Source organism: Lemur catta, chromosome 1 (genome assembly GCF_020740605.2).
Source record: "Lemur catta isolate mLemCat1 chromosome 1, mLemCat1.pri, whole genome shotgun sequence".
Lineage (NCBI taxonomy): Eukaryota > Metazoa > Chordata > Mammalia > Primates > Lemuridae > Lemur > Lemur catta.
The window spans coordinates 197,481,925-197,508,169 of record NC_059128.1 but is presented as its reverse complement, the minus strand read 5'-3'; the positions used below and the strand labels follow the sequence as shown (position 1 = coordinate 197,508,169).

The 26,245-nt window shown below is 36.0% G+C and overlaps 1 protein-coding gene and 1 pseudogene across 2 annotated transcripts; one reads left to right on the top strand and one right to left on the bottom strand.

The window, feature by feature from the left end:
• Positions 1-1,493: 1,493 nt before the first annotated feature.
• SKIL (SKI like proto-oncogene) lies at positions 1,494-25,821 on the bottom strand. Of its 2 annotated transcripts, XM_045539649.1 has the most exons (8): positions 25,678-25,821; positions 23,964-24,076; positions 22,313-23,374; positions 9,261-9,358; positions 7,345-7,577; positions 3,582-3,823; positions 3,068-3,292; positions 1,494-2,399 (listed from the first exon to the last, which is right to left on the bottom strand). In XM_045539649.1, exons 3-8 carry the CDS (start codon positions 23,348-23,350, stop codon positions 2,241-2,243), a joined length of 1,995 nt encoding a protein of 664 aa, XP_045395605.1. In that variant the 5' UTR covers positions 23,351-23,374; positions 23,964-24,076; positions 25,678-25,821; the 3' UTR covers positions 1,494-2,240. The 2 variants fall into 2 exon arrangements, with proteins under 2 accessions (XP_045395605.1, XP_045395604.1); XM_045539648.1 differs by having other exon boundaries at positions 22,313-24,076.
• LOC123630256 lies at positions 9,940-10,897 on the top strand (annotated as a pseudogene).
• Positions 25,822-26,245: the final 424 nt, after the last annotated feature.

Genomic DNA, 26,245 nt, shown 5'->3' with positions numbered 1-26,245 from the left:
TGTGGTGCAGTTTAAAGTTACTTTTAATAATAATAGGTATAATATTTACAATTGGCTAAAAAAAACCATGTCCAAGGAAGTTAGACACAAACCTATGGCACATCAAAGTATCTCTTGGAAAATGAAGACTATACAATGTGGCAAATTTTCATTATGGAAAGGACTAGAAAAAATATTTCTTCACTCAATTCTGAATTATGAGTTTATAATAATTTAATGGTGTTTAAGCACCACGTAGAATTTTAAAGTAACATATTTCAAAGATCGCAGCAATTTATAAGGTTTGGGTTGAAACTTAAGTTCATCACTTACTAAGTAACATAAGCTGAAACGTTCTGAGTGAATTAGAAAAATAAATGAAATTATAGGTGCTTGAGGCTGTCTCCCAAAAAGCTAAGCTGTGACACAACTAATTCACAACTAAAATAAAACTAGTCTGTGATTTTTCTTTCTCTAGATCTAAATAAATGACATTGGGAGGAAAAGTCATTTTAAATATTTCTTTCTGCATGTCATTTTAATATTTGTTCCTCCTCGAAGAGATTCCAAGAATCAACAAATTAAATCACAGAGTTAATATAATAAAATTTAACTATATTGAAAAGTTAAATGGAACTTTTAACTTTCCAATGGAAAACAAAAAATATACATTTAGATCATATTCAATTTAGTAAAGAACCTACAGTTAGTGAAGTACAAAAATTCTTTTTGGATATCTGAGTGCCATTAAGTAAAATATGAAAATAACTAGTTAAATGATAACCTAGTGATATTTTTAAAGTTCTACACCATTACAATAGTATCAACCTTTTATGCTGGAAATAGTATATAACCTTAACCCTAGCTAATTTATTGTAAAAATAAATTTAGCTAAGTAATTTCATATAGTACCTTATATTAATAAAAGAACATGAAAAACAAAAAATTCATGGGATAATGTCAATTAATGGTATTAATAGTTTCAGGAAATGTCCTTTAAAAATGTATACTAAGAAGTTCACCTAGTATCTTTTAAGCCAAGAATTAACTAATATGAAATGTGCCATTAGAGAATGACAGACTTTTCTGTGCAAAAAACAAAGTGCAGAAGATGCTGCCTCTCCCCAAACTATGGAATTCCTTTGTCTTCTAAAAGTTATCTAAAAAGCTTTTAGTACCAGATAACTAAACCATCCTATATTCACCTATCGCACACATCAGTTGACAGTAAATTCCTGATTTTGATATTAAGTAACAATTGAAAATGGTCCATTCGTGCAAATTTTGGTAAGACTTTACATTTAAGCATACAAAAATGCAAAATAAACTTCAAAGTGTTTAATATTTTACAACTTAAAGGAAAACAAATCTATTATATAAATTTCAGTAAGACCCATAACTACATATAAAAACTGTACAGGATTACAGATTGTATAGAAACTGATGTGCATCAATGCTATCAGTTTTTCTCAAGAACATTAATGTTTTCATACCACTATTAACATAAACAAAAGTTCAGAAATTATTACATTTTTTTTTCTGAAGTTGCTGTATAAAAAAACTTCTAAATATAACCACATTTAAACTGAAAAACAAATTATAACTGCTTCTTGTGTTTAGCAGCAGTGCATAACAATGCATGTTATCCTTCCCCACTGTGCCCATGGGGTGTGCTATAACCTCAATGAAATTCCTCTTAGGAGACATCAAAAAGAGAACTGGTGGAAATTCATTCCACAATCTGAATAAAAGTAAATTTTGCATATAATAATAAGTATACTATATCAACTTACAAAGGAGTCGTGTTAATGAGAAAAATGGAGATTCAACTCCTTGAGTAGCTCTATATTATATATTTGAAATATGAAGCAAACATTGTATCTAAAATTGAGTCTGAAATATGGGTAACAAAATTGACCACAGCTATTTTCCATCACATACTGCAGCTTTTAAAAAGTATACAATTGTTAAGTTTGCATTAGAAATATAGGCAGATTATCTACTAGTTGAAACCATATAGTATTGTTACTAAGCTGATTTAAAAAAAAATACAAAGAAACATACATTTTCATTCATTTGGAAAATGTAAAAATTTATGTACTAATATATAATCTCTTCACTTTCTCTAATCTACAAATGGATAGAATGCCTAGTTATGTTCATGCAGATAAATTGTTCAGAATTCAATTACCAAAGCAAGCAACAAACCAACAAAAAAAAAACCCTGTAAATAATACACAGATGAGTCTCTTTAACAGTTTCTATTCTTTAGCAGTCTTTGATGATTTCAAAATTTGCAGCTTTAGCTCCTTTATCATCATCTCTAACTTCTGTCTTGCTTCCCGTTCATGTCTGAGTTCATCTTGGAGTTCTTGCCTATCAGCCTCGGCATGGTCCAATCTCTGTTTCAGTTCTGCCAACTGTGTGATTTAAAAGGCTGTGTCAGTTTTCAGTTTTGTTTCTCCATTTAATCTTCCTATCATAGCAAAAACTTACTTTCAAATTAATCTTTACAAAATGAATGATTTCACATATACTAAATCCCTTGAATATCCAATACTATTAATCTGACATTTGATAGGACATTAACTTGAGGGGCAGAGGATCAGGAGGAATGAACACCTATAGACAGCACTTTCATTATGCCCTATACTTAGCTATACCTCTTATCACAGTCTGCTAATGTTAGTTATTTATCTTCCTTAAATTGTAAGCTATTATTACCAAAAGGAGTTGCTTATTTATTTTTGCTCCAGCGCTTCTCAACATACTGAGCAACAGTTCACGTTTCTTAAATTGTAGATTTGAAAGCCCACATATTACATTAAAATAATACCAGAGTTGATATTCAGAGAGCTAGAGATTAGCAAATTAGGTAACTAAATTACAGAAATCCAATAAAAGTTTAAACTAATAAAGCAATAAAGGTCAAAAAATCATCTTGGACAAAGAAGCATTAAGTTGTGTTTAAAAAAATTATCTATTTTGAAATCTAGCCTAGTACAATGAGTTTGACAAAAAGTAATTCCTTTAGAGAAGTAACAGCTTCCATTTTCAGTTGAAAAGACACCACTTGAGTAATTCTTACCTGCGCTGCATATTCAGCCTCTTTGTCTTTTTCTAAATTTGAGTCACAGGTACATTTTTGCTTCATTACTTGCTCCAACTTTTTCTCTAAATCTTTCTGTTCAACATAAAATTCTTCCATTCTTTGAGCGTGTTCATTCTGCAAAGATTCAAGCTCTTTCTGTAAATTCTGCTGTTCTTCAGTAAGTTCCTTCACTGCTTTTGAACTACTTAACATTTCCACTTCCTGTAATGTAAAGCATCACAATACAATTTTTACTTTATTTCCATCATGTTAGAAATTTCAATTCAGGAAAAAATAGGACAGAAAATATCTAAAATTCAACTATCATATCAGTTCTATAGGGAAGTAATTATCTTGAAAAACTATTTTCTCTAAAAATTTAAAATTGCTTATCAGTGTCGAAGTATGAATAATCTTAAGTACAATTGTAGCATCTCGTCTTGACTTTTCTTACTAATAATATGCAAAACTATCTTTTCATAATGGACTATCATTTAGATAACGATTTTACCATTTGAAGTTGTTGCTTCTTTTGCAAAATTGAGTTCAGTTTTTCTTGTTGTTTTACATAAGTTCTCATCACTTCTTCCATGATTTTTCCCTTATCATCCTCACAAATGACATCTTTGACAAGAGGCGGAGATGAAGCTGCAGCACCATGGGCAAGTCCCACTTTGACTGGGTCTCTGACTAAGTTGCAAGCAGTAGACTCAGCCTTTTTTTTACTTGTAGAATTACTTGAGATTGATGAATCTTTAAGAGGAAAAAATCAAGTAACAAAGTATGAATATCACTGTGTTAAGTCACTAGAACAATTAATAAATGAAATTAAGAAAATTCCATTTATAAATTAAATCAAAAAATAAAATACTTAGAAATAAATTTAACAAAAGTAGTGTAAGACATGTATAATGACAACTGCAAAACATGTTAAAAGAAATTAAAGATCTGAATACACAGAAAGACATCCTAAGTTCATGGACTAGCAGATTTAATATTGTGAAGATAATAAAACTCCCCAAGTTGATCTACTTACTTAGTGCAAATCCCTATCAAAATCCCAGCTGGTTTTTTGCAGAAACTGACAAGCTGATTCTAAAATTCACATGAAAATGCAAAGAATCCAAAATAGCCAAAACAATCTTGAAAAGGAATGATAAAGTTGGAGGACTCACAATTCCCAATTTCAAAGCTTACTACAAAGCTACAGAAATCAAAACTGTGTATCACTGGCTTAAGGACAGACATGTAGATCAGTACAACAGAATTCAGAGTCCAGAAATAAATAAGCCCATACCTTTATAAGCAATTGTTTTTTTAACATAGGTGACAAAGCAATTCAATCAGAAAAGAACAGTCTTTTCAACAAATGGACAACTGTATCCATATACAAAAGAATAAGATTAGACCTCACACTGTATATAAAAATTAACTCAAAATGGATCAAAGATCTAAATATAAGAGCTAAAACCCTTAAATGTAAATCTTTCTAACCTTGGATTAGGCAATGGTTTCTTAGATATGACACCTAAAATAAGAAACCAAAGGAAAGATAGATGAATTGGACTTCATAAAAATTTAAAACTTTTATGCTCCAAGAGACACTAATAATATGAAAAGAAAACTGACAGAATGGCAAATCGTATCTGACAAGAATCTAGCATCCAAAATATATAAAGAATTCTTAACAACTCAACAGTAAAAAGACAAATTACCCAATTTAAAAATAGGCAAAGGTAGCCAGCAATGGTGGTATGTGCCTGTACTCCCAGATACTCAGGAGGCTGAGGCAGGAGGATTACTTGAGCCTGGGAGTTTGAGGCTGCAGTGAGCTATGATCATGCCACTGCACTCCAGCCTGGGTTAACAGGGTGAGACCCTGTCTCAAAAGAAAAACCAAAGGATCTGAAAGAAATTTCTCCAAAGATAAGCAATTTCCAAGAAGAACATGAAAAGACACTCAGCATCATTATTCACTAGGCAATTGCCATCAAAACCACAATGAGACACCACTTTACAAGCAGGTGGCTATATTCAAAAGATAGACAATAACAAGTGTTGACAAAGATGTGCAAAAATTGAAACCTTCATAAGCTGCTAGTGGGAATGTAAAATGGTACAGGCTCCTACATCCACACTAAAACTTGTACACAAGTGTTCACAGCAACATTATTCATAATAACCAAAAAGTGGACACAAGGCAATGTCCATCAACTGATGAAAAAACAAAATGTGTTATAATATCCACATAGGAATATTACTAAGCCATAAAAAGTACTGATATGTGCAGCAACATGGACTGTGAAAACATTATGCTTAGTGAAAGAAGCCACACACAAAAAGCCACATATTGTATGATTCCTCTTATATAAAATGTCCAGAATAAGCAAATCCATACGGATAGAAAAAAGATTAGTGGTTGCCAGAGGCAATAGGAAAAGGGCATATGGGGGTAACTGCTAATGGATTACAGGGTTACTTTTTGGAGTGATAAAATTGTTCTAGAATTAAATTAGTGTTATGGTTGCACAACTTTGTGAATATACTAAAAACCACTGAATTGTATATTTTAAAAGGGTAAATTTTATGGTATGTAAATTATATCTCAACAATTTTTAAAAAGTCACTAGAGTCATTTGTGCCAACATGGATGAAACTAGAAGACATTATGTTAAGTGAAATAAGCCAGAAACAGAAAGTTAAACACCACATGTTCACACTCATATGCGGAAGCTAAAAAAAGTTGATTTCATGTAAGTAAAAAGTAGAGCAGAGGATACCAGAGATAGGGCATGGTTGGAGGAAGGCGGAGATAAGGAGGGACTTGTTAGAGGATACAAAATTATAACTAAATAGGAGGAATAAGTTCTAGTGTTCTATACTGTAGGATGACCATAGTTAATATGATTTCAAAGTGCTAGAAGGAGGACATTGAATATTCTCAACACAAAGAAATGATAAATGTTTGAGATGATGCATATACTAATTACCCTGATCTGATCACTATAATTATGAGTATTAAAATATTACTGTGCACCCCATGAATATGTACATTTGTCAAAAAATAAAATTAGATTAAAACTTTCAAAAAAAGAAATATGACAAACTAAAAAAGTCACTAAAATTAATTAATTTGAGAAATAAAACACAATGCAAATATGGCATAATAGTACATTACTAATTTTTGTTTACCATATTTAAATGCAAAACTGAGTTTTAAAAATCTCAAAATTAGGGCTGGGTGCCCTGATCAGGTGACTCACACCTGTAATCCCAACACTGTGGGGAGGCTGAGGCAGGAAGATCACTTGAGACCAAGAATTCTAGACCAACCCAGGCAACATAGTGAAAACCTGTCACTACAAAAAAATTAAAATACCAGCTGGGCTCAGTGGCGTACATACACCTGTAGTCCCAACTACTTTGGAGGCTGACGCAGGAGGATCACTTGAGCCCAGGAGTTGGAGGCTGAAGTGAGCTGTGATCACACCATTGTAATACAGCCTGGGTGACACAGAGAGATCCTGTCTCTAAAAACAAAACATAACAAAAAACAAAACATCTCAAAATTATAGAAAACCCTCAAGAGTCTCAATTCTCTATAAAAGGTTAAATAACTGGAGGATTCTCCAACTGTTCCAAGGCAGTTAAAATAACTGTCACATTGCCTAAGCAAAGCTGTGCGGATATGCAGAGGGTAACACAGGCAGCGTTTAAGCAGACATGTCTTATTTGATCCATAGTATTTTAAAAAGCATGGTAAGTGGGCAGAAAAGTGACACTTTTCTTTCAGATGACCAGCCAGTATTTTACATTTATGCCATCTGCCTGGCTCCCAAAGCTTTTAATCCTTGTTTTATTCTATGACTAAGTATCCCTGAGTTCTATACCTAACTACTCTCACTTACATATACTTCTTAACCATTAGTTAAATGGTTTCTCAGTTCACAACAAATTAGAAAGAAAAATAAAGACTGACTGAAGAAATCTGACAGCAAAGAAAAGGTAGGAAAGACAAAAAATATCAGGCAAAAATTACTTGCAGTGTGAAGCCAGGTAGCCTCTATAGATCTATCTCATTAGCTTCTATAGCTGTCACCATGCCAGAAAAGCACAGCAATTGAGGTTCAAAGAAATGTGAAATGTAGCATTTTTTTAAGGTAAAAGCTTCAATTATCTGAAAAATTAGCTTAGATAGAAATCTTCTTTGGAAATGCTGAATACATGTGTTTATTACATATTTAATTTTAAAAAGATAATTTCTGAATACTTACCTAAATGGCTATATAATTCTCTACTTGTTTTTAAATCCATTTTCTCCTGTTCCTCAAGTGAGACATCTGGATAAGACACTGTTCTGTGATGTTTACTACTACTGTGAGGCTTCTCTGACTGTCTTGATACAGACTTACTTGCTTCTGTCCTTGCGATCTCTTTAGACTGGGACACAGCAGAAGTAAGTGACACATTTGGGGCAACCACTTTATCACACATGTATAAGTAGTAACTGAAAACACAGGCAAAATAAAACATATATTACATATTATATTTATGTAAAAATCAAAATATGTAACATATCTATCATTAAACTCAATTTTTTTAACCAGACAGACAATATTACAACTCAGAAAAATAAGGGTCACACAAAAGAACTACTGGGAAACAAATCAGCACTTTAGGCATTAAGTATGAAATTATGAGGGATTTTTGTTGCTTTGCAAATAATTTCTAAACACTAAAAAGATACTCACTGGGAAAGAAAATAATAATCTCTTTTCTTTCCTTCAAAACCGCCTGAGGACTAAAAGCATGAAGCACCTTATAGAGCTGTTAGACAGCCCTAAGTAGGCAGTGTGCATTCTACACAGAAAACTGTAGCTACTTTGGAGGACCGCTTTCTTGCCCAGTACCCCTCCAAAGCAGGGGATCCTGGCCCTCTGCTATGCTGAGGCAGCTTCAGTCACACACTGCATGGCCACAGCCCGACTCACAACAGGCCCAATGAGGAGCTCCCAGGGCCCTTCTTACAGAGCTCAGAGAGAGAACAGGCACTCTGAATGCTGCACAGCTACTGGGCAGTTCTCCCTGTATCAAACCCCCCTGAGCAATCTCTTTAAAATCTTTTAGTACTTCTTACTCATTTGATAAAAGAGAAATAATAAATTATATAAAATTAAGATTGAAGAGATAACTACCAATTTTGCTACAAACTCACATAAAATTGCTCAGTAGATTATCTGAGAGGATCATGGAACAAATTTGAGCTAGATATTTAAGTATCATATTTGTAACTATATTCTGAGTAACCTTTAGCAAAAAGATACAACCATTTAACTGATATAACACTTCATCTCCTAAACTCCAGATAATCTGCTCTTACATCTCATTTTCTTTGTACAGGACATCTATACTGTCTCCCTTTATCAACCACATAAATTCTTGGGCCAAAAACTCACTTTTCTGCTCAGAAAACTGACAGGTTTAATAGTGTCCAAAAGACATACTTCAAACACAATAGGCATGATAGTAACTGTGCAAATGTAAATAGTAAGACTGAGAATCCTCACCATGTTTGAGTGGAACACAGATTTATAGCAGCAGATAAAAATCTAGGAATCAATAAATAAAAAGCTTAGAATCTAAGGTGTACTTTTATTGAAAATGTGAATACTTGATTTTAAGAAGTATGGTTATCATGAAAGCTCTAATTTTGAAAGAATTTCTTTTTACAATATCAAAGTTGCACACTGAACTCCTGAAAAGTTGGTTTACCTCCTGAAGAAAAGTAAAGAAATAAAGGAGAACTTTCATTTTTTTTACTTCAGGACAAAAAGAAAATGACCTATTTTTAGATAAAACACAGAAATACCACATAAAGGTTATCTCAGATATTCAATACAATTTACAATTCCTTTTACTTTAGATTCTTTGAATTTTTTTCTAAGAAGAATGACTAAATAATATAATTCTCCTACAATTTCCCTGTAACAATAAACAAAACATATTAAACCCAATGTGCTTACTTTAAAATAATTTTGCATTTTTAAACATAATCTATAATTAACAAGAAAGCCTAAAACTAAACAATAATTTCCCAGGTCCTAGAATAATATGTGGCATATAGCTATTGAATGAATGAATGAATGAATGAATGCATTCATGAATGAAAAGCAAATGAAGACCAACTCACCTGGGATGTAAAAATGAATGTGTCTGAGAAACATGGTCACCCTCCTGCTTTATAACAGGATACCATGACTGTAACTCCATTCCTGGTGGTGCATCTGTCTGTAGAAAAATATGGAAGGGAAAATGTTTATTGTGGGAGAAAATGTGATGGTTAATTTTACATGTCAACTCAACTGGGCCACTTGATGAAGAGTTACATTAAATGAGTCATTTCCTAATAAGGCAATCTTTCCTTAAAGTATCATGTCCAGTCACTTGAAACTCAAGAGACAGCCATATGAACTATCCCATCACAAGAACATCACAATGCATGGTTTTTGTAGTTGTTTTTAGACAGGGTGTCACTGTGTTGCCTGGGCTAGAGTGCAGGGGCATCATCATAGCTTGCTGCAACCTCACACTCCTGGGCTCAAGCAATCCTCCTGCCTCAACCTCACAAAATTAACCATGCCTGGCTAATTTTTTAATTTTTTGTAGGAACAGGGTCTTGCTCTTGCCCGGGCTGTTCTCAAACTCCTGGCCTCAAGACATACTCCCACTTTGGCCTCCAAAGCGGTAGGATTATAGGCATGAGCCACAGCGCCCAGTCCAGTATGCATGTTAATGTGGATTACCAGGAATGATTTCATCAAATTTCATAGTTATGGAATCTACTGTAAATAATAGCTCTCCTCCAGCCACTCGAGATGCCAAAAGGAAAATAGGCAAAGGGACAGAAGGCGGCCCTGGCCTCTGCTGCCATGAAGAAGCAGGAGGCCAAGAAGTTAGTAAATCACCTATTTGAGAAAAGGCCTAAGAACTTTGGCATTGGACAGTAATATCTAGCCCAAAAGAGACTTCACTCACTCTGTCAAATGGCCCGGCTACATCCGATTGCAGCAGCAAAGAGATTTCCTCTATAAGCAGCTGAAAGGGCCTCCTGTGATTAACAAGTTCACCCAGGTCTTGGACTGCCAAACAGCTACTCAACCACTTAAACTGGCCCACAAGAACAGACCAGAGAAAAAGCAAGAGAAGCAGCAGAGACCGTTGGCCCAGGCTGAGAAGAAAGCTGCTGGCAAAGGGGATGTCCCCACTAAGAGACTATGTATTCTGAAGCAGGGGTTAATACTGTCACCACCTTGGTAAGATCAAGAAAGCTCAGCTGGTGGTAACTGCACATGAAGTGGATTCCATCAAGCTGGCTGTCTTCTTGCCTGCCCTGCGTCAGAAGCTAGGGGTCCCTTATTGCGTTATCAAACAGAAGGCCAGACTGGGGTGTCTACTTCACAGGAAGACCTGTACCACTATCACCTTCATGCAGGTTATCTTGGAAAACAAAGGAAGTCTGACTAAACTGGTGGAAGATATCAGAACCAATTAAGCTAGGGGTCCCTTATTGAATTATCAAACAGAAGGCCACGCTGTGGTGTCTAGTTCACAGGAAGACCTGTACCACTATCACCTTCATGCAGGTTATCTTGGAAGACAAAGGAGGTCGGACTAAGCTGGTGGAAGATACCAGAACCAAATACAATGACAAATACGATAAGATCTCCCCTCACTGCAGAGGCAACAGCCCTGGGTCCGAAATCTATGGCTCGCATCGACAAACTGGAAAAGGCAAAGGCTAAAGAACTTGCCACTAAACTGGGTTAAATGTATACTGTTGAGTTTTCTGTACATAAAAATAATAAAAATTCTCCTTCAAAAAAAATCCCAAAAATTTAAAAAATAAATAATAGTACTCTGCAAATGTACAGCACTGGGAAGTTCTAATTCTTATTCTTGCTGTTACAATCAGCTAGAGTATACTCCAGAGCCCTACAGTATTTGTTGCCACATTAACTAGACAGCATTCTACAGCAAGAAATATTTTGCCAAACTAAACTCAAAACCACTTTGTTAACACTTATATTTCCTGATAAATATGAAAAGCATCTTTAGTGCTCAAGCAGGGACTATAACTGAAAATAAAGGAAAAGGAGAAAGGTAACTGGCAACTTAATAAGTATCTACCTGGTGAGAACTCTATACATCGTGTTTAATTCTAACAAATGCCCTCTACTAAGTAGGTATCATTATCTCCATTTTACAGATTAGAAAACAACTGAGGTTCAGAAATTGAGGGAGGAAAAAAGAATAAATGACCTGTGGTTACTAACTTCTCCCTTATTCTGGTTTGCTTTATACTTCATTCTCCACATATTTCATATTACAGTAATTACCCTGCTCATGTGGAAAAAGAACACCTCAACAGAGGGGCAAGACTCACTAGCAGAAAGGGAGAGAGGAGCTGAAAGGTGGCATGGTTAGGGTGAGCAAAGAAGACAGGAGGTTAATAGACAAACCCAGTACAGTGAGGGAGAATGGGATTAAGAAGGAGTTAAAGGAAGAATAAGATAAAAAGGAGAACTGGATATTCTTTGAAACCCTGCCTATGAGAGGCTCCAATCCCTTCTGCAACCAGGCAGGGTGTATGGGGAATGACAACTTCACTCAACAAACAAAACTGCACACAGGGAATAGCAACCAAACACCAAGAAACTAGGAAAGCTGTTTTGCCTTGATTTCCCAGTATCAGGGTTGGTACCCAGTTCACAACCGAATAGACTAAGGAATGGAAAGGAAACAGATGTCTCGGTGTTAAGCAGTTGGCATTAAAGCAAAATCAATTCTAAACTGTCCGTGGTTTGATTAGGAAAATTCTGCTAATGGAGAAAATCAATGAGGGTGAAGAAATTTAGGAGAGACCTAACAGGTAACCCACCGCCCCTCCCCTCCCCCCAAAACAGGCTGAAAACAGAAAGAAAATAGCTCCTGGAACACACATTACACACAACTCGATCAATCAGTAGACAATTTAAGGCCAAATAAAAGCCAAAAATAAAATATGGAAACTTGTAGGAGATCTATATTTTTAAGAATATAGATTGAGCAAGGAATTTGAAAGACTAACAAGACCTCAAAAATTTTAAATTATTAAAGAATTTTAAAGAATTTTTAAAAATAATACTTTAAAAGGATTTACAACTTGAGTATTCAGTGAGGACCTATAAACTATACATAAGAATAGAATTTTCTTTTAAAAATCTCACAAGCATGATCAACTATTCTAAAGATTCAAATAAACCTTACAATTCTGATCTAATAAAGAATCTGGGCAAATTCAATTGCTTATTTATAAACCAATCACTTGTTCACATAGTTTCTCAGCATACAGCTTAGTTCTAACAATAAATTAGAAAGGGAAATGACTTCTGGCAACAGAAATACTAAATGATAGATGCTAGGTAACAGCTGACAGCCTAAGGAGAGAGGAAAATTACAAGACGCAAACACAAAAACTGCTTCAAAAAGCAAGACAATCTGAGGGCTTTGCATAGGCCAGGGAAAATAACTTAATATATCTCAATTGTCCCCTACCCCCAACTCAACTGAGTATAGTAATTGATATTTAAGAAGTTTTGAGTCAGCATGACATTAGTTAAATTACATTCTGTATCCATTTAGATTCAAAACTAAGACATTTTAGAATTCATGGAAAACATTAGTTTTTAAAAATACATAATGCTTAAAAAACTTAATGGACAGAACACTTTGCACCCCAACCCTGTTTGACTAAAGAGGTGTTGTGGTCACTCCAACAAATAAACAAAATTTAAGATCAGCTTGAATTAAATGAAAATTTCTTTTCTAAAAGTAATTTGTTAAACGTATTATTTGGGAAGCTTCTCTTTAAGGAAGTCTTATATCTGAAACAATTCTAGATATAGTGCCCAAGAAACCAATTGTTTCCACATTTTTTAATTAAAATTACCAAAATTGATTGACAAATTTTTTTCCTAGTATGGATACTGGAATCTCAAATCTTCAGAACATCAAGCAATTATAAACTTCTTCAAAGACCTTTGCTTGAAATCTGACTCCATTTTGACCATTAAGTTCATTTCAAAACACTACAGTTTGATAAGAGTAAATTTTATTTTTATTCATGACCCCAATCCAGCATCTCTTTATTTCTATGTGTCTCTAACTTCAGACACCACCTTAAATAACTGCTAGCACATTCGTTTATTTTTAAACAGCCATCCCTCTTACTTTCTATGCTTTATTTTCTAGTCTCAACCACTAACCCACTAACAGAGTTCCAGACTAGGGGTTCTAAAGGAATCCCAAAGATCACCTAGTATAGCTCCCTAGCCAATATGTGAATTCCCTAATCAAAAATCCCTGGTAAGTGACTAGCATTTGCTTTAACAGCAGCTTGAGGTCAAAAACCATCTTGCTTTTGTATTTTTAGTATCTAGCACCATGACTAGCATGGAGTAGGGACTCATTTGTTGAATGAATTTTGAATGACAGCATAGTCATTAATTCCCAAGGTAGTCTTGTACAAGGTTATTCTGCTACCGCAAAACTTTTGGTCTCTTTCACATTCAATATCCTTCTACTCCATGAAGCACCAAAGAAGCCCAAAAGTTTAGGCTGCATTTTATAAGAGATACAAATTACATAATACAAATGATGGGGAACTGTACAACACTAACCATGATAAAATGCTGCAAGTTAATTTTACCTAATATGCTGTGGTAAGCCATAAACACATTTATAACAAATTATCCTAACTGCATGTTAAAAACAATTAAGAAAAGCACAATGTGTATTACACAACAAAACATTCACAGACATGCCAGATTTTCTCATCTATTCTGCATTTGTGTCAACATACAAATTAAGTTTTCAAAGAAAGAGCAATATAATTAAATGGCACAGCAGTAATGCTACTGATCAGAAATAAAAATTAGATACAAAAATATGAGCATCTATTGCCTTGTATCTTACCTTTCAACGTGGGAATTTGTTCCTTTGTGTATTTAAATATCAAAACAAAATATAGTACTCATCAAAGAAAAGTAGATCATTCAGTAGCTTAAGTTAAGAGCCACAACACTTTAAAATTCTTTTATTGTTAACCTTTCCCATTATCTATCCCAAAATAAACACATGGCATCCTCATCTCAAACATATAAGCAAAATTTCAGATGTATTATTTCATTCCAAAAGTTATTTCTCTTAAGTCATAAAACTCCAAATAATGCCTATGAAAGCAAAATTTAAACAATATTAAAATATATAGTAAATAGGTTTATTTAAAATAAGTAAAAATTGGCCAGGCACAGTGGCTCATGCCTGTAATCCTAACACTTTGGGAGGCCAGGGCAGGATGCTCGCTTTAGGCCAGGAGTTCCAGACCAGCCTTTAGTAACATAGCAAGACCCCCATCACTACCAAACAGAAAATTTAGCCAGGCGTGGTGGTTACTCGAGAGGCTAGAGCAAGAGGATTGCTTGAGCCCAGGAGTTTGAGGTTACAGAGAGTTATGATGATGCCACTGCACTCCAGCCCAGGCAAAAGAGTGAGACCTTGTCTCAAATAAATAAATAAATAAATAAAATAAGTAAAAATTAAAAAATGTTTTATGAAAGGTTTTCTAAATTTCTATACCTTACTATGGTTATTTTTGTATACATGACCCTTTGATAATCAGATTTCTAATAAAGAAACACTGTATTCTGGTGATACAATGGTTATTAGTGTCAGAATAAAGAATAATTTAGAAAGCTTGATTTTATTTGCAAAAAAATTTTTGTTACCACTTTCTAAATACACTATTCATATACAAATATTCCAATTTGTACTAGAAAAAACACTTTAAAATGCCTATTTTTAATAATAAGCTTTGCTTTTAGGTGACACTCTAGTTTTAAATTACAGCATCAGACTAATAGTATGATTTTTAAGTCCTAATGACAATCATTAATGAACTAAAGAAATCAAGACAATACTGGATTTCCAAAATCCCAACAAAAATCAGAATTAAGCCTTTTTAAAGTATGTGGAAAATTATTTTTAAAAATAGAATTTAAAAGGTATTATAAATGACAAAGATTAATTTTTAAATTTTTGTGTTCATAAGACAGTAAGTAGCAGCAGGTTGGTAAATTTAACAGTCTATCTTCCTAACAGCATGTTTACACAAGAAATAAAATATAATGCATATTAAATGCACATTACTTTGTACTGGCCCAACATAAATTGTTAGCAACCTTACTAAACACATGACTGGATACATAGTTAGGAAATAACTTCTTTGGTATGCAGCACATACACCTTGTCAGGGTCTTCTTACTGTGTACAAAACTAAGACATTTAAGTGCTCAATAAATGATTTCAGAAGTATATGAAAGACACCCTACCAGGCAGCTGCCAACAGATTCTTACTAAAAGAAACAGAATCCCTCAGTACAGTATCAGGTTTCTTCAATACTTCCAACATGTTGTGAATGAGTGTTTCAACAACTGAAACAGAATAGTGTTACAAGGTAGCAAATAGCTACTTAGAGATTTTAAGGCTTAGTCTCCTATCTCACTTCATCATGATCATTAGAATTAATCAAACTAATGTAAAACTGGGAATATATGATCTAAGCACCTGCACTAACTTATCAAAGACGGATCTTCAAGAGTCAAAGCAATGCCTGCTGCTTCCCCAAACTGAAATTTCATACTCACCACCTACCGCAAAAAGCCAATTTTAGGTTTGAAGTGCTTAAAAATGCTCACAGGAAAAGCAAAGGTTCAAGTTCTTACAATAAATACATAACTATTAATTGAACTCTTCTACGGAAACAAAGCCATGCTAAGTTGAGAGTATATCACTCCCTTTCCAACTTGAAGGAAATGGAACACACTGATAAAAATCCTTTTTATTTCTGGGACTTTTCAAAATGAAAAATTTTATATACTGGAATTCTGGGGTGTCCAATCCATTTAATATTGCAACTACTTGGAAATCTCAATGTCATACACATATTTTCACTGAAATATTTATGTCAAAAATCTTATTCCGTATAAATCTAAGCCTCTACTTACTTTTCTATCTCATTTCAGCATGTATTATAAAAATTATGGTCCTGGATTATTTTAGCCTTCAAATACCTTCAATTGCCAAAACCAAAATGGAGATTAATCTTACTATGTGCAATGTCCTCTATTTTCTATTTTATTCTATCTCTTTTTTTTTTAAACGCTGGTGACCCACTAAATTGATTTCAAGACTCTCCTGGCCCTTCTCAACTTCGGTTCTCAAGAGAATTAAAAATGCCCCAAAGGCATCCATTATATGTAATGAATTAACTTCTCTCCAGTGCATTTAGAATAGTACTATGTACTATCCTTGGGAGAATTGACAAAATCACCACTCAAATCATTTTCTGTAGGGCTTAATTCTCCTCTCACAGAAACTCTGATGAGAATGGCTGGATGGATGACAATCTGCAGTTTGAAAAACACTGCTCTAAGTGAACTAAAATTGGTCTAAGAGTATTATTCTAATAATTAGTGCTATATTAATACTTGTGCATTCTACAGATGCTTTTGCACAAACACATTTACAATTACATATGTAAATAAATAAATTCTAGTGGCAGTTATCATTCCATGGTGAAATTACAAGGAAACTTTAATTTTGCACTTTAGTATTTACTACAATGGGCCTATATTGTTTTCATAATCACACAAAAAACTTTTTAAACACAGAATACAAAAAAAGCATAAAAGCCCTAGTATTAGTGACCAAAATGGTCTTTAATAAGTTTCTTAAACTTTTTTATTCTTTCTCCCTATAAGATAAGCAAAGATGTACTTTTAATGCTATTTGAAATCTCGAAATAGATTCAGTATCACAAACAAAAACAAAATGCTGCTTTGTTTGAAAACCAAACCTGTTTCCTCTTTGAGAATCACCAGTGACTTTACAGGGCTACTTAGACTTTTCATTCAGTTGTCCAGACCTTTATCAGGCATCTACCGATTATAGATTCAGACACTACAAGATGAACTCCTGCTCTAGGGGGCCTCCATCTAGTCTTTACATTACATATTTCTGTGACCCAGTTCCAAGTCTGAAAGTCATGAAATTAAAATGAGTTTTAAACTAATTGTATATCTTTTCAATTCATTCCTCCTCCTGCCTAATATGGTGAAATAATGCTACATTTAGCGATTGAAGCAAACCACATCTTTAAAAAAGATGTATGTTTAATTATATATTCTTTTGCTTTTTTGACTCTAATAAAATACTTAAATTATTTTATGTAATATGAATCCCAGTATAATAAAATCACGTGGACAAAACACAGGTTCAAGCTATTATTAAAGCAATTCCCAAACTAGTTTTACCTCTTTACTTGGAATAAATTGAATTCTGACTCCATAATCAGTTTCCACTCCCAAAATTCTAACGGGATTGAAATTAACACAATTCTTGTTTACTTGTTTTCCTAGTGACATAAACAATAACATAGAAGACTATTGGGTAGCTGAGTATACTGATTCACGCCTACTCTGAAAAGACGACAATCTTTTTTTCTTTTTCTTTAAAGTTTCCTCATTTTTTTTCCCATTTCTCAAGCCAAAAGGATAAATTTCTAACTATTTTTATCATAAGCTTTTTTAAAAAATGCTAACAATTCCTTTTTTTGTTGTTGAGATGGAGTGTTGCTACATTGCCCAGGCTGGATTCAAACTCCTGGGCTCAAGCCATCCTGCCTCAGCCTCCCATGTAGCTGAGACTACGGGTGTGCCAATGCATCTGGCTCAACTTCATTTTTTAATGGTAAAAATGAATATAGATTCTGTATTTCCTAAACCATAAGGGACACTACTCCTAAAGCCATTCTAAAGATTCCCAAAAATTCCAGGGATAGGGAAGGTTCATAAATTCTATTATTAACAGAATGAGCTCCAAAACCTTGATTACTCTGAATTCATTACAAATGCACAGTTAGAAATGAGGAAGGTATTCAAAACAAACTCTTATCCAATCTAAACAAGTCTGTGTTGGTCTCCATCATTGACAACCTCAATGTGATCTCAACCAAATAATCGGAATGGGCACTATCTTCAAGACAACCCATCAATGTGGCTTTTTGGATTGCAAGTCTAAAATAATGAAATGATTCAGAAAATGTTTCTATTTCTTACAACAAACCTGTTTCACACTTTCTTCTTTCATACTTCATTTTAGCAAGTAAACTCATGGAAACAGTTATAAAGTTTTGAAAGCTATACAAAAAAATTCCTACTGAGCACAAATACTTCATTTGACTCTGACCTTATTCCCACTTGACCAAAATTGTTGCTAATCACAAAATACAAACTACACTACACCACTGAGGTAACAAATCACCAACAAATCTACCACAATTATTACTGGAACATATTTTGTCCCAACACTTCACTTTGCAGTTGCCCCTTCTCTCTAGTGTATTTCCTCACTTCATTTAGGTTTATACTGAAAAACACATTTCCTGAACAAAAGTACAATATCTTGCAAGAAGGGAGAAATTTTTCGTACTATTATTATTCCAATGACCTCTGCAGAAATGAAGAAGTGAAAAATGCAAAGCTAAATGATAGAGAAATAGTTAATATGCTTTCGAGGGAAAATTTTTTAAAAGCTGACACCTTTAGGTCACCTATTTGTATCACAGATAATCTGTGGAATTCATTTTTTCCCAAGTAAGTCCTATATTATTTTACTCACCCAAGAGTAGTCCAGTCAGAACGTTAGAAATCTAAATTTTAAAATACAGTACTTATAAGGGCATATATTGACTAAGTAAAGCTGAGATTGTGAGCAACATGCTGTAACAGTGAAGAATCACCTGTAATTATCTTATCAATGCATTATAAATGGCCTCTTCTAATGTGCTTGAAAATAATCTTAACTAAACATCACCCTTCAAATTATATTTACAAATGGTTAATTTGCTTAGCAACCTTTTTCCCAAAAAAATTCAATATTCAACAAAATCAGAATTAGATCAAATTCATTTTATCTTAATTTTTATTTTTAATTTAAATAAATTTTATCTAATTCTGATTTTCTTAAATAGTCACTGAAAATGGGAAAAAGAATCAGTAATATGATATGCTTACATTTATCTGCACACCATAAAATACCATAACCATTTTTCCAATAAAAAGCATAAAAAGCTTGTATCAGATACTTTGATAACACCATTCTGCAGAGCAACCTAGGCAGATCTAAAATCAAGTTTATTTCTTGTGGTGACCTCAGTAAAAAAGAATTCAAAATGTATCTTTAGTTTCTACAAAGAAGAAATTAAATTCTTTACTTAGACCTCTAACCTTACACAACTTATTTCTCCCATCTAAATACAGCTGCTAACTATGCAAATTAAATATAGCTATTAGCTATGCAAATAAGTAGTTTGTTGGTTATTACTAATATATAATTTTCATGCTTTAAAACAGTTGCTACATTTCAAACAATTGCCTATTGAGTTTCAGGTTTCTTTTTTATTTTTAATCAATAAGCAATACATTAATACAAACTATATAGACATATCAAATTACATTAGTATTCACATCGACATAAGGTACTTTATATAACCTGTTAATATACTTAGTACAGTCTTTAAAAAAAAAAGTTTGACTTTAAAATGAGCTCCCTCTCGGTCAGTTTGGTTTGTCTGGTAACCTACTCACTGACTCACAGAAGATAATGAAAAATGTTCCCCAGTCAAGTACCATCTCTTTGTCCCCTTCCCAGTTAAATACCTTAGTCTACATATGCAGGTTAAGAGTTTAGGAACCATCCCTTATCAGAAATGCCTGGGACTAGAAGTGTTTCCAATTTCAGATTTTTTCAGATTTTGGAATATTTGCATTATATACCAGCTGAGCATCCCAAATCCAAAAATTCAAAATATGAAATGCTCCATTCCTTTGAGTGCCATTTCGGCACTCAAAAAGTTTTAGATTTTAGAGCATTTCAGATGTTGTATTTGGGATGCTCAACTGATAAGAACAGTTAGTGTTTCTCAAAATTCAATTTATATTACTACATTTAGTGAAAATTACTAGACTTCAAGTCAGAAGACCTGCATTCAACTCCTGATTTTACCATCTGCTAGTTATACAACTAGTAGCACATGACCCATCTGAGAGGGGGAAATATCATTCTAACTCACCTTCCTCATAGACCTTCAAGAACCAAAGCTCACGATGTTTTGAGGAGCAAATTTTTAAATGTGAAGTGGCAAGTGTAAGACCACCACTCAAGTTCATATGAACCAAAAAAAATCTTACTTAAAAGTTTTGATTGTTCGAAATTTCTTTAGTTCTCTTAAATTTCCTTAATTCACATAAAATTAAAAGCAATTCCAAAATATAACACAAACGCTAAAGCAAACACTACAAAAAATAACATAGCAAAAAGATAGGAAAAAAACTCACACCTTCCCAAAAAAATGTATTCAAAATTAACAAATTCTAAGACAATAAGGGACTACATCCCAGATGAAGAATGGTTTCAATTTTAACCAAATCTTAGCCTATTCAATTTCAGTTAAGTAAATTCAACCATTATCTTTTTTTTAACCTTTATCATGGTTCTCAGATTTTTTTCACATAAACAGAGCAAGAATATTAGGTAAAGTAGTTTATCTCAAAAATGTTTATGTCAGGGTAACAAAAATTGGAGCAACAATATTTGGCAAATTGGCCACCTACAGACATGGAAGAACGAGCCCCCTAATTAGCTTGGGGGCACAATATCATAAATATCAAAAGAGGCATTCCACATTTTGAGAATACAGATAATCTCTGAACACAAACTTTAGCATAGAACAAATACAGCTGTAAGCAAGTTCCACATTTGAAGTCAATCATTTAAAAATCAGTTAATAACTGCACCTGAAGAATATAAACTTATCCAGCAGCCACTGACAAGGAATTTATAAATGTTGACCTTTTGGAAGCAACAAGCAACAAACTACCTTAAATAAGAATCTAAAATTATTATCTTCATTGTGCTTCAAAAGCAAACCACTGTCTTAATACTACACTGTTAACTAAATTCCCCTCAAAACCCTGAAGGCACAGGATACCAAATCTTAGGTTCTAGTCCAACCTCTAACTTTGCGTGAATAACTGCCATTTAATATCCCTCATTCATTTCTTCTGTAAAAAATAAAGGGCAGAGATATTTCAAGAAATCAAAATAATGAGAAAATTTAAAAGTTCCTAAATGAAACATAACCAACCTCTGGTTGTAAGAATTAAATAAAATTATAATGCAAAATTGTTCAAGAGCAATGCTTGCCACGTTTTAAACACTTAGTAAGTGTTAGGTATTATTATTATGTATCAATTTTAATCAAGTAGAGAAATATATAAAATAACTAGATCAGCAAACTGAATATTTAATAACCCAAATCTTGTCCATTATCTAGGGTATTCAAAGTCTTAAAATGAAGATATTAGTTTAGCCTACCATATAATGCAGTGGGAAAAATAATTTAAGAATTCTTTGCTGATAGGTTTTTGTATTAACATTTCATTAGTCTAAAATAAACTTTTTATTCTAGCTCTAGTCATAATTTTTTAAAATTATTCCTTTCTTTAAAAAAAAAAAATCTTGCTTACTAGAATCAAATTCTTCAGATAAATCTTTTCCACTTGTTTCAACATTGATCAAGCATGAATATCCAAGCATAGAAACAACATCAATATCACAGGTGTATCTTTAAAAAATGATGTTTGCAGCCCACCACAAGAATTGTTTTGACTAGGTATTACACCATTTGCAATGGAGACAATACCAAAGTGCAAATTATCTTGAGTCCTAGAAAAACAACAGATTTAGTCATCAAGAAGCAAGTTGTGTGAAAAAGAAACAAGACAGGACTTGAGAAAGCAACCCCAACTCCTTCAGAGAGATCAAGTGGCTTTCCCATTCTTTATCTGTAAAATGGGAATAATCCTACTCTCACAAGGTTGTTTGGAAGGTCAAGAAAACAAACAGGAAAGCACTTTATAGCCTAAAAATTGCAACATATTATACTGATCACTATTTTTTGTTGTTATTGCATGAGTAATAAGTTTCTTAACAACACACAGTTATACTAGAAATACAGAATTTTGATTTCAAAGTAAACCATCACCATTACTCAAAATTGCTATTTAAAAAAACAAACTTGCCTTGGATTGATTTCTCTTTCCATTTCTCATGCTAAATTTCTCCTTCATTTCTTCCAAAATTATCTTCAGTTTCTTTTCTTCAGGTGTCCCTAAATATTTTTGGTTCACATGAAGATAGCAATGCCATTTGGCTGATTCAAAGCCCCAGTGGCAAGTTCTTTTGTCAGGTGATCTGTGAGAATGCATTACAAATGTCTGGGGTGCAAACATTCCACAGCACTCCAGACACTGAATACATGGAGCATCAGGCTGAACATAAAATTGGGGTGCAAACAGGCCCTGACATTTGCCCAAGCATTCATGTTCCACTTCAAAGGCACTGCCAGTTTCCTTTAACTGGGCAAATGAGTTTTTAGCAGGAAGTATGCTACCATTTTGAGGAAAAGTTCGTGGCCGCAATAAAGCATTACATAATCTTTGTGCATCAGTTAATGTAATCAGCCCACAGGATGGGGCATTGAATGGGAGTATTCCCAGGACCTTTAAGATATGAAGCTGGTCTGAAGTACACCTTGAACAATATATGTACAATTCATCACACACTGTATTTATTTGCTGGAGTGAAAATTCTCGGAGAACAGAATTTAAGACTTGGGGTAAACAGAGTCTCTTTTCTCCTCCAACTTGAAAACAAGAAATAGATTCCCCTTCCAACACAGTCTGGGTGAGTTCTGTGGAGCTATCAGAAGGGATGAGCAGTGGGCCAGGAAGAACCTGAGGAGATGGAAGAGGCAGAAATACAGTAGGTGACATGCTTTCTTGGGAATACCGAGCAGAAAATGCTGCGGGGCCACCCAGAGAGCTCTGACTACTTAAATGGAATTGTGCCAAAGTGTGTTTCAAACTGGGATTTAAATTTAAAGGTTCAGGCACAGAAGCACAGGTTCGCTTGACATGCTCTCCATCAGTTTCCATTGGCACTTCTCCATAGTCATCCAAGTGTTCCTTCTTAACTGTTGGCACCTTGTTTATCATTTTTCCATTTGCATGAATGTCTGTCATCATTTTCTTCGCTGGAGGGCTGCCATCATCTCCCATCCCATTCAGTTTTTTATTTGAGCCCTGAACCAAGGAGAAATTAGTCTGTAGGTTTTCCATTGCTTCGCTATTCTGTTAAATAATTAAGCCTGAGATTTGCATTTTTATTCAGTTGCTTATTTGAAGACAGAAAAGTAATGTATACAAATGATTATGGTAACTTACTCTCACAGAAAATTTAAATTTCCAAAGAGATCTCCTTAATAGATTTTGCAACTTTGTTTCAGTTCTGTTTATAATCCAGTATAATTCCACTACAAATGCTATAAAATTTCTTGTTTTGCCTCTAATAATAATATAATTTTCAGAGGCACACCTCTGAGGAAGCTTTTGTTTTCTTGAACTCTTCAGCTATATGTATTAAAATAAAGTTACCAATTTCTCAATTCAAGATGTCCAGGTTCAATGCAATGATTTGATTTGTTTTAAGCAAAACACATGGAAAGTTTATGCCATTACTTGTGTCTAGACTCAACCACAAGTCAAAATGATGCAACCAAATCTAATTTTTGCCACCAAGGACACTGAAATTGGGGGCAGAGGGAGTATCTCCTCTAAAAATGATGGTCTGTTGGTCTGTCTTGAAAAACTGAATACTTGTATAAATCCTCACACCAGTAAGAACAGCCTCCGACTCCTCTTGAACTTCTACAACCAACAATGACACTTAGCAAAAAACTGCCCAGTTATCTTCAAGGATTATAGTTCATTCTTCTTTTAATTAATCTGGAAGAAGAGAAGGGGGGTGGGGAAGAGTTACATTTGAATTTGCTCCAGAGGCCAAAGGGTCAGTTTGAAACCAGTTTCTTAATTTTAAACCGAGTTCACTTTACCAAACGTGACACTTGAGTGATTTCTTTAAATCTAACAGCAGTTTACTAGAACGTTCATTTAAATAGGGAAGCAATTTGGAAGGTGGGTAAAGGGAGCAATAATATCCCTCAAAAAGAAGGATATTTGAATTCAGAATATGAGGGCCCGTAAATAGATCATCTTATCCAAAACTCAGTACCAGAAGCTTTCTCAGTTATGCCATTTTAAGTAAAAAGTAATCCATTACTTCATTTCCTAATTTTTAAAAAAATACCAATTTATCAAAAAAAAATCAGAGTTAACGAGTTAACACATCTACCATATGTAACTAAGTTACAATTTTAAGTGCAGTAATTCATCTAATCAGTGTACGATTATTTTTCTGTAATGAGTTTAGGCAAAAAAATAACTTTCCCTTTAAAAGGTTAGCGATTTTGCTTAATGGAAGCCAAAAGCTATAGACTCTACGCCTGGGAATCTCCATCCATGAACAAGACTAACCCGGGACAAAAAGCACAAGGCAGCCAAATCTCACACACAATGCAAATGGAGGAGAGTGGAAAAGAGTCTTCTTCCACTTCCTTCTTGAAAGAAAACCCAAAAGAAATCCAATAAATGCAAATTTTTGCTTCCCAACCTCCTAGCAATTTACCTTAAAAGAGACCTAAAGGATCTAGGACCAATGCCACTAGCCATCGTACTGACTTGCCCACCACAGGAACACCTCAGTCAGCGCAGGCCAAGGAAGAGGGCAGGAGGCAATGACCTAGAATGGGGGAAGCCCCTAAAACATTAAACTTCTCCGCCCACGAAAAGCCACCCACCCGTCTCTAACCCGAAGAGGAGGAACACAAGGGACCCGGGAAGCCTGGGGGTGTGCAAGGAGGTGGAGGGAAGGAAGTACAGGGAGGAGTCCCCCAACCCCCACCCGCGAGCTTGGGATAACCCCGAGTGCCCTCCCAACACCGCCCCACTGCGGGGGCGCGGGGAGGACTGTGGAAATCCCCCGCGCACCCTCTCCTTGGGAAGTTCTCGGGTGTTACCCCTGCGCCCCTACGGCTGAACCTCCCCTCCACCCGCCCCGGGCCAAAACGAAGAGGGACCGCGGGCAGACCGGGCGCCAGCCCGGAACACCGCGCCGCCGGGCGCTGCCCCACCGGGTCGAGCCCTGGGCATCCCCGGGAGCGCTGATGGACTGGGGGAGGGGGGCGGCGACGGTCCTCCCGGTCTCCGGGGTCCCGGCGGCTCCGGTCAAGTGCAGCGCCCTTGCCCAGCCCGCGCCCACCGCCTAGGGTCAGCGAGGCGTGATCCGCCGCGGGACACGCGCCCCGCGCCCCTCCCTGGCCCCGACCCCACCCGGGACCCGCGCATCTGGACCCCCGACCCGGGCCTCGGCGCCCGAGGAAGCTCGAGCTTTGTTAACTCCCCACCACCCCCGTCGCCGCCGCCCGGCTCCCCGGAGGCCGCGCGCCCCTTGCCTCCCGCCACCTACCCCCCGCGAGCCGGGGCCGCACCTGTGCCCGCCGCCGCCGTCGCCGCTCGCCCGCTCCTTTCGGCTGTGCCGGCGCCGCTCCGAACCCCACACACATCGCTACACACAGCCCTCTGACGTCACCGAGCCCTCGGCCCGCCCACGTCACTGCGGAGACACACGGCTTCCCGCAGACGCCGCCGCCGTCTCCGGCCGCCCGGGGGAGAGCGAGGGCGGCGGGGAGGAGGAGGGGAGGGGAGCCGAGCCAGCGGCGGCAACGCGCGCGCGGGCCCGCCGCCGTCGCCGCCGTCGCCTGCCTGGGGCTCCCAGCCCTCTCGGGGACGCGCGCGCCGTCTGGCCTATTGTGGCTCCTCAAGGCTCCCCCCGCCCTGTCGTCTCGCGCGCGCCCCTCCCCCCAGGCGCGCGCCCGGCGCTCCTGGCCCTGCGCGCCGTCTGGGCGGCTGGCGCGCGGCGCTGTCTGCGGTGCACCCGGCGCAGACAGGATGTTCCCTCCCCGCCCCACCCCCACCGCCACCCTCCCTCCTTCCTTCCTCGAGTCGCCCAGCCGGCTGTCTGGGGCCGCCGCCTCCCCGTCCCCGCCCCGCCCGCTG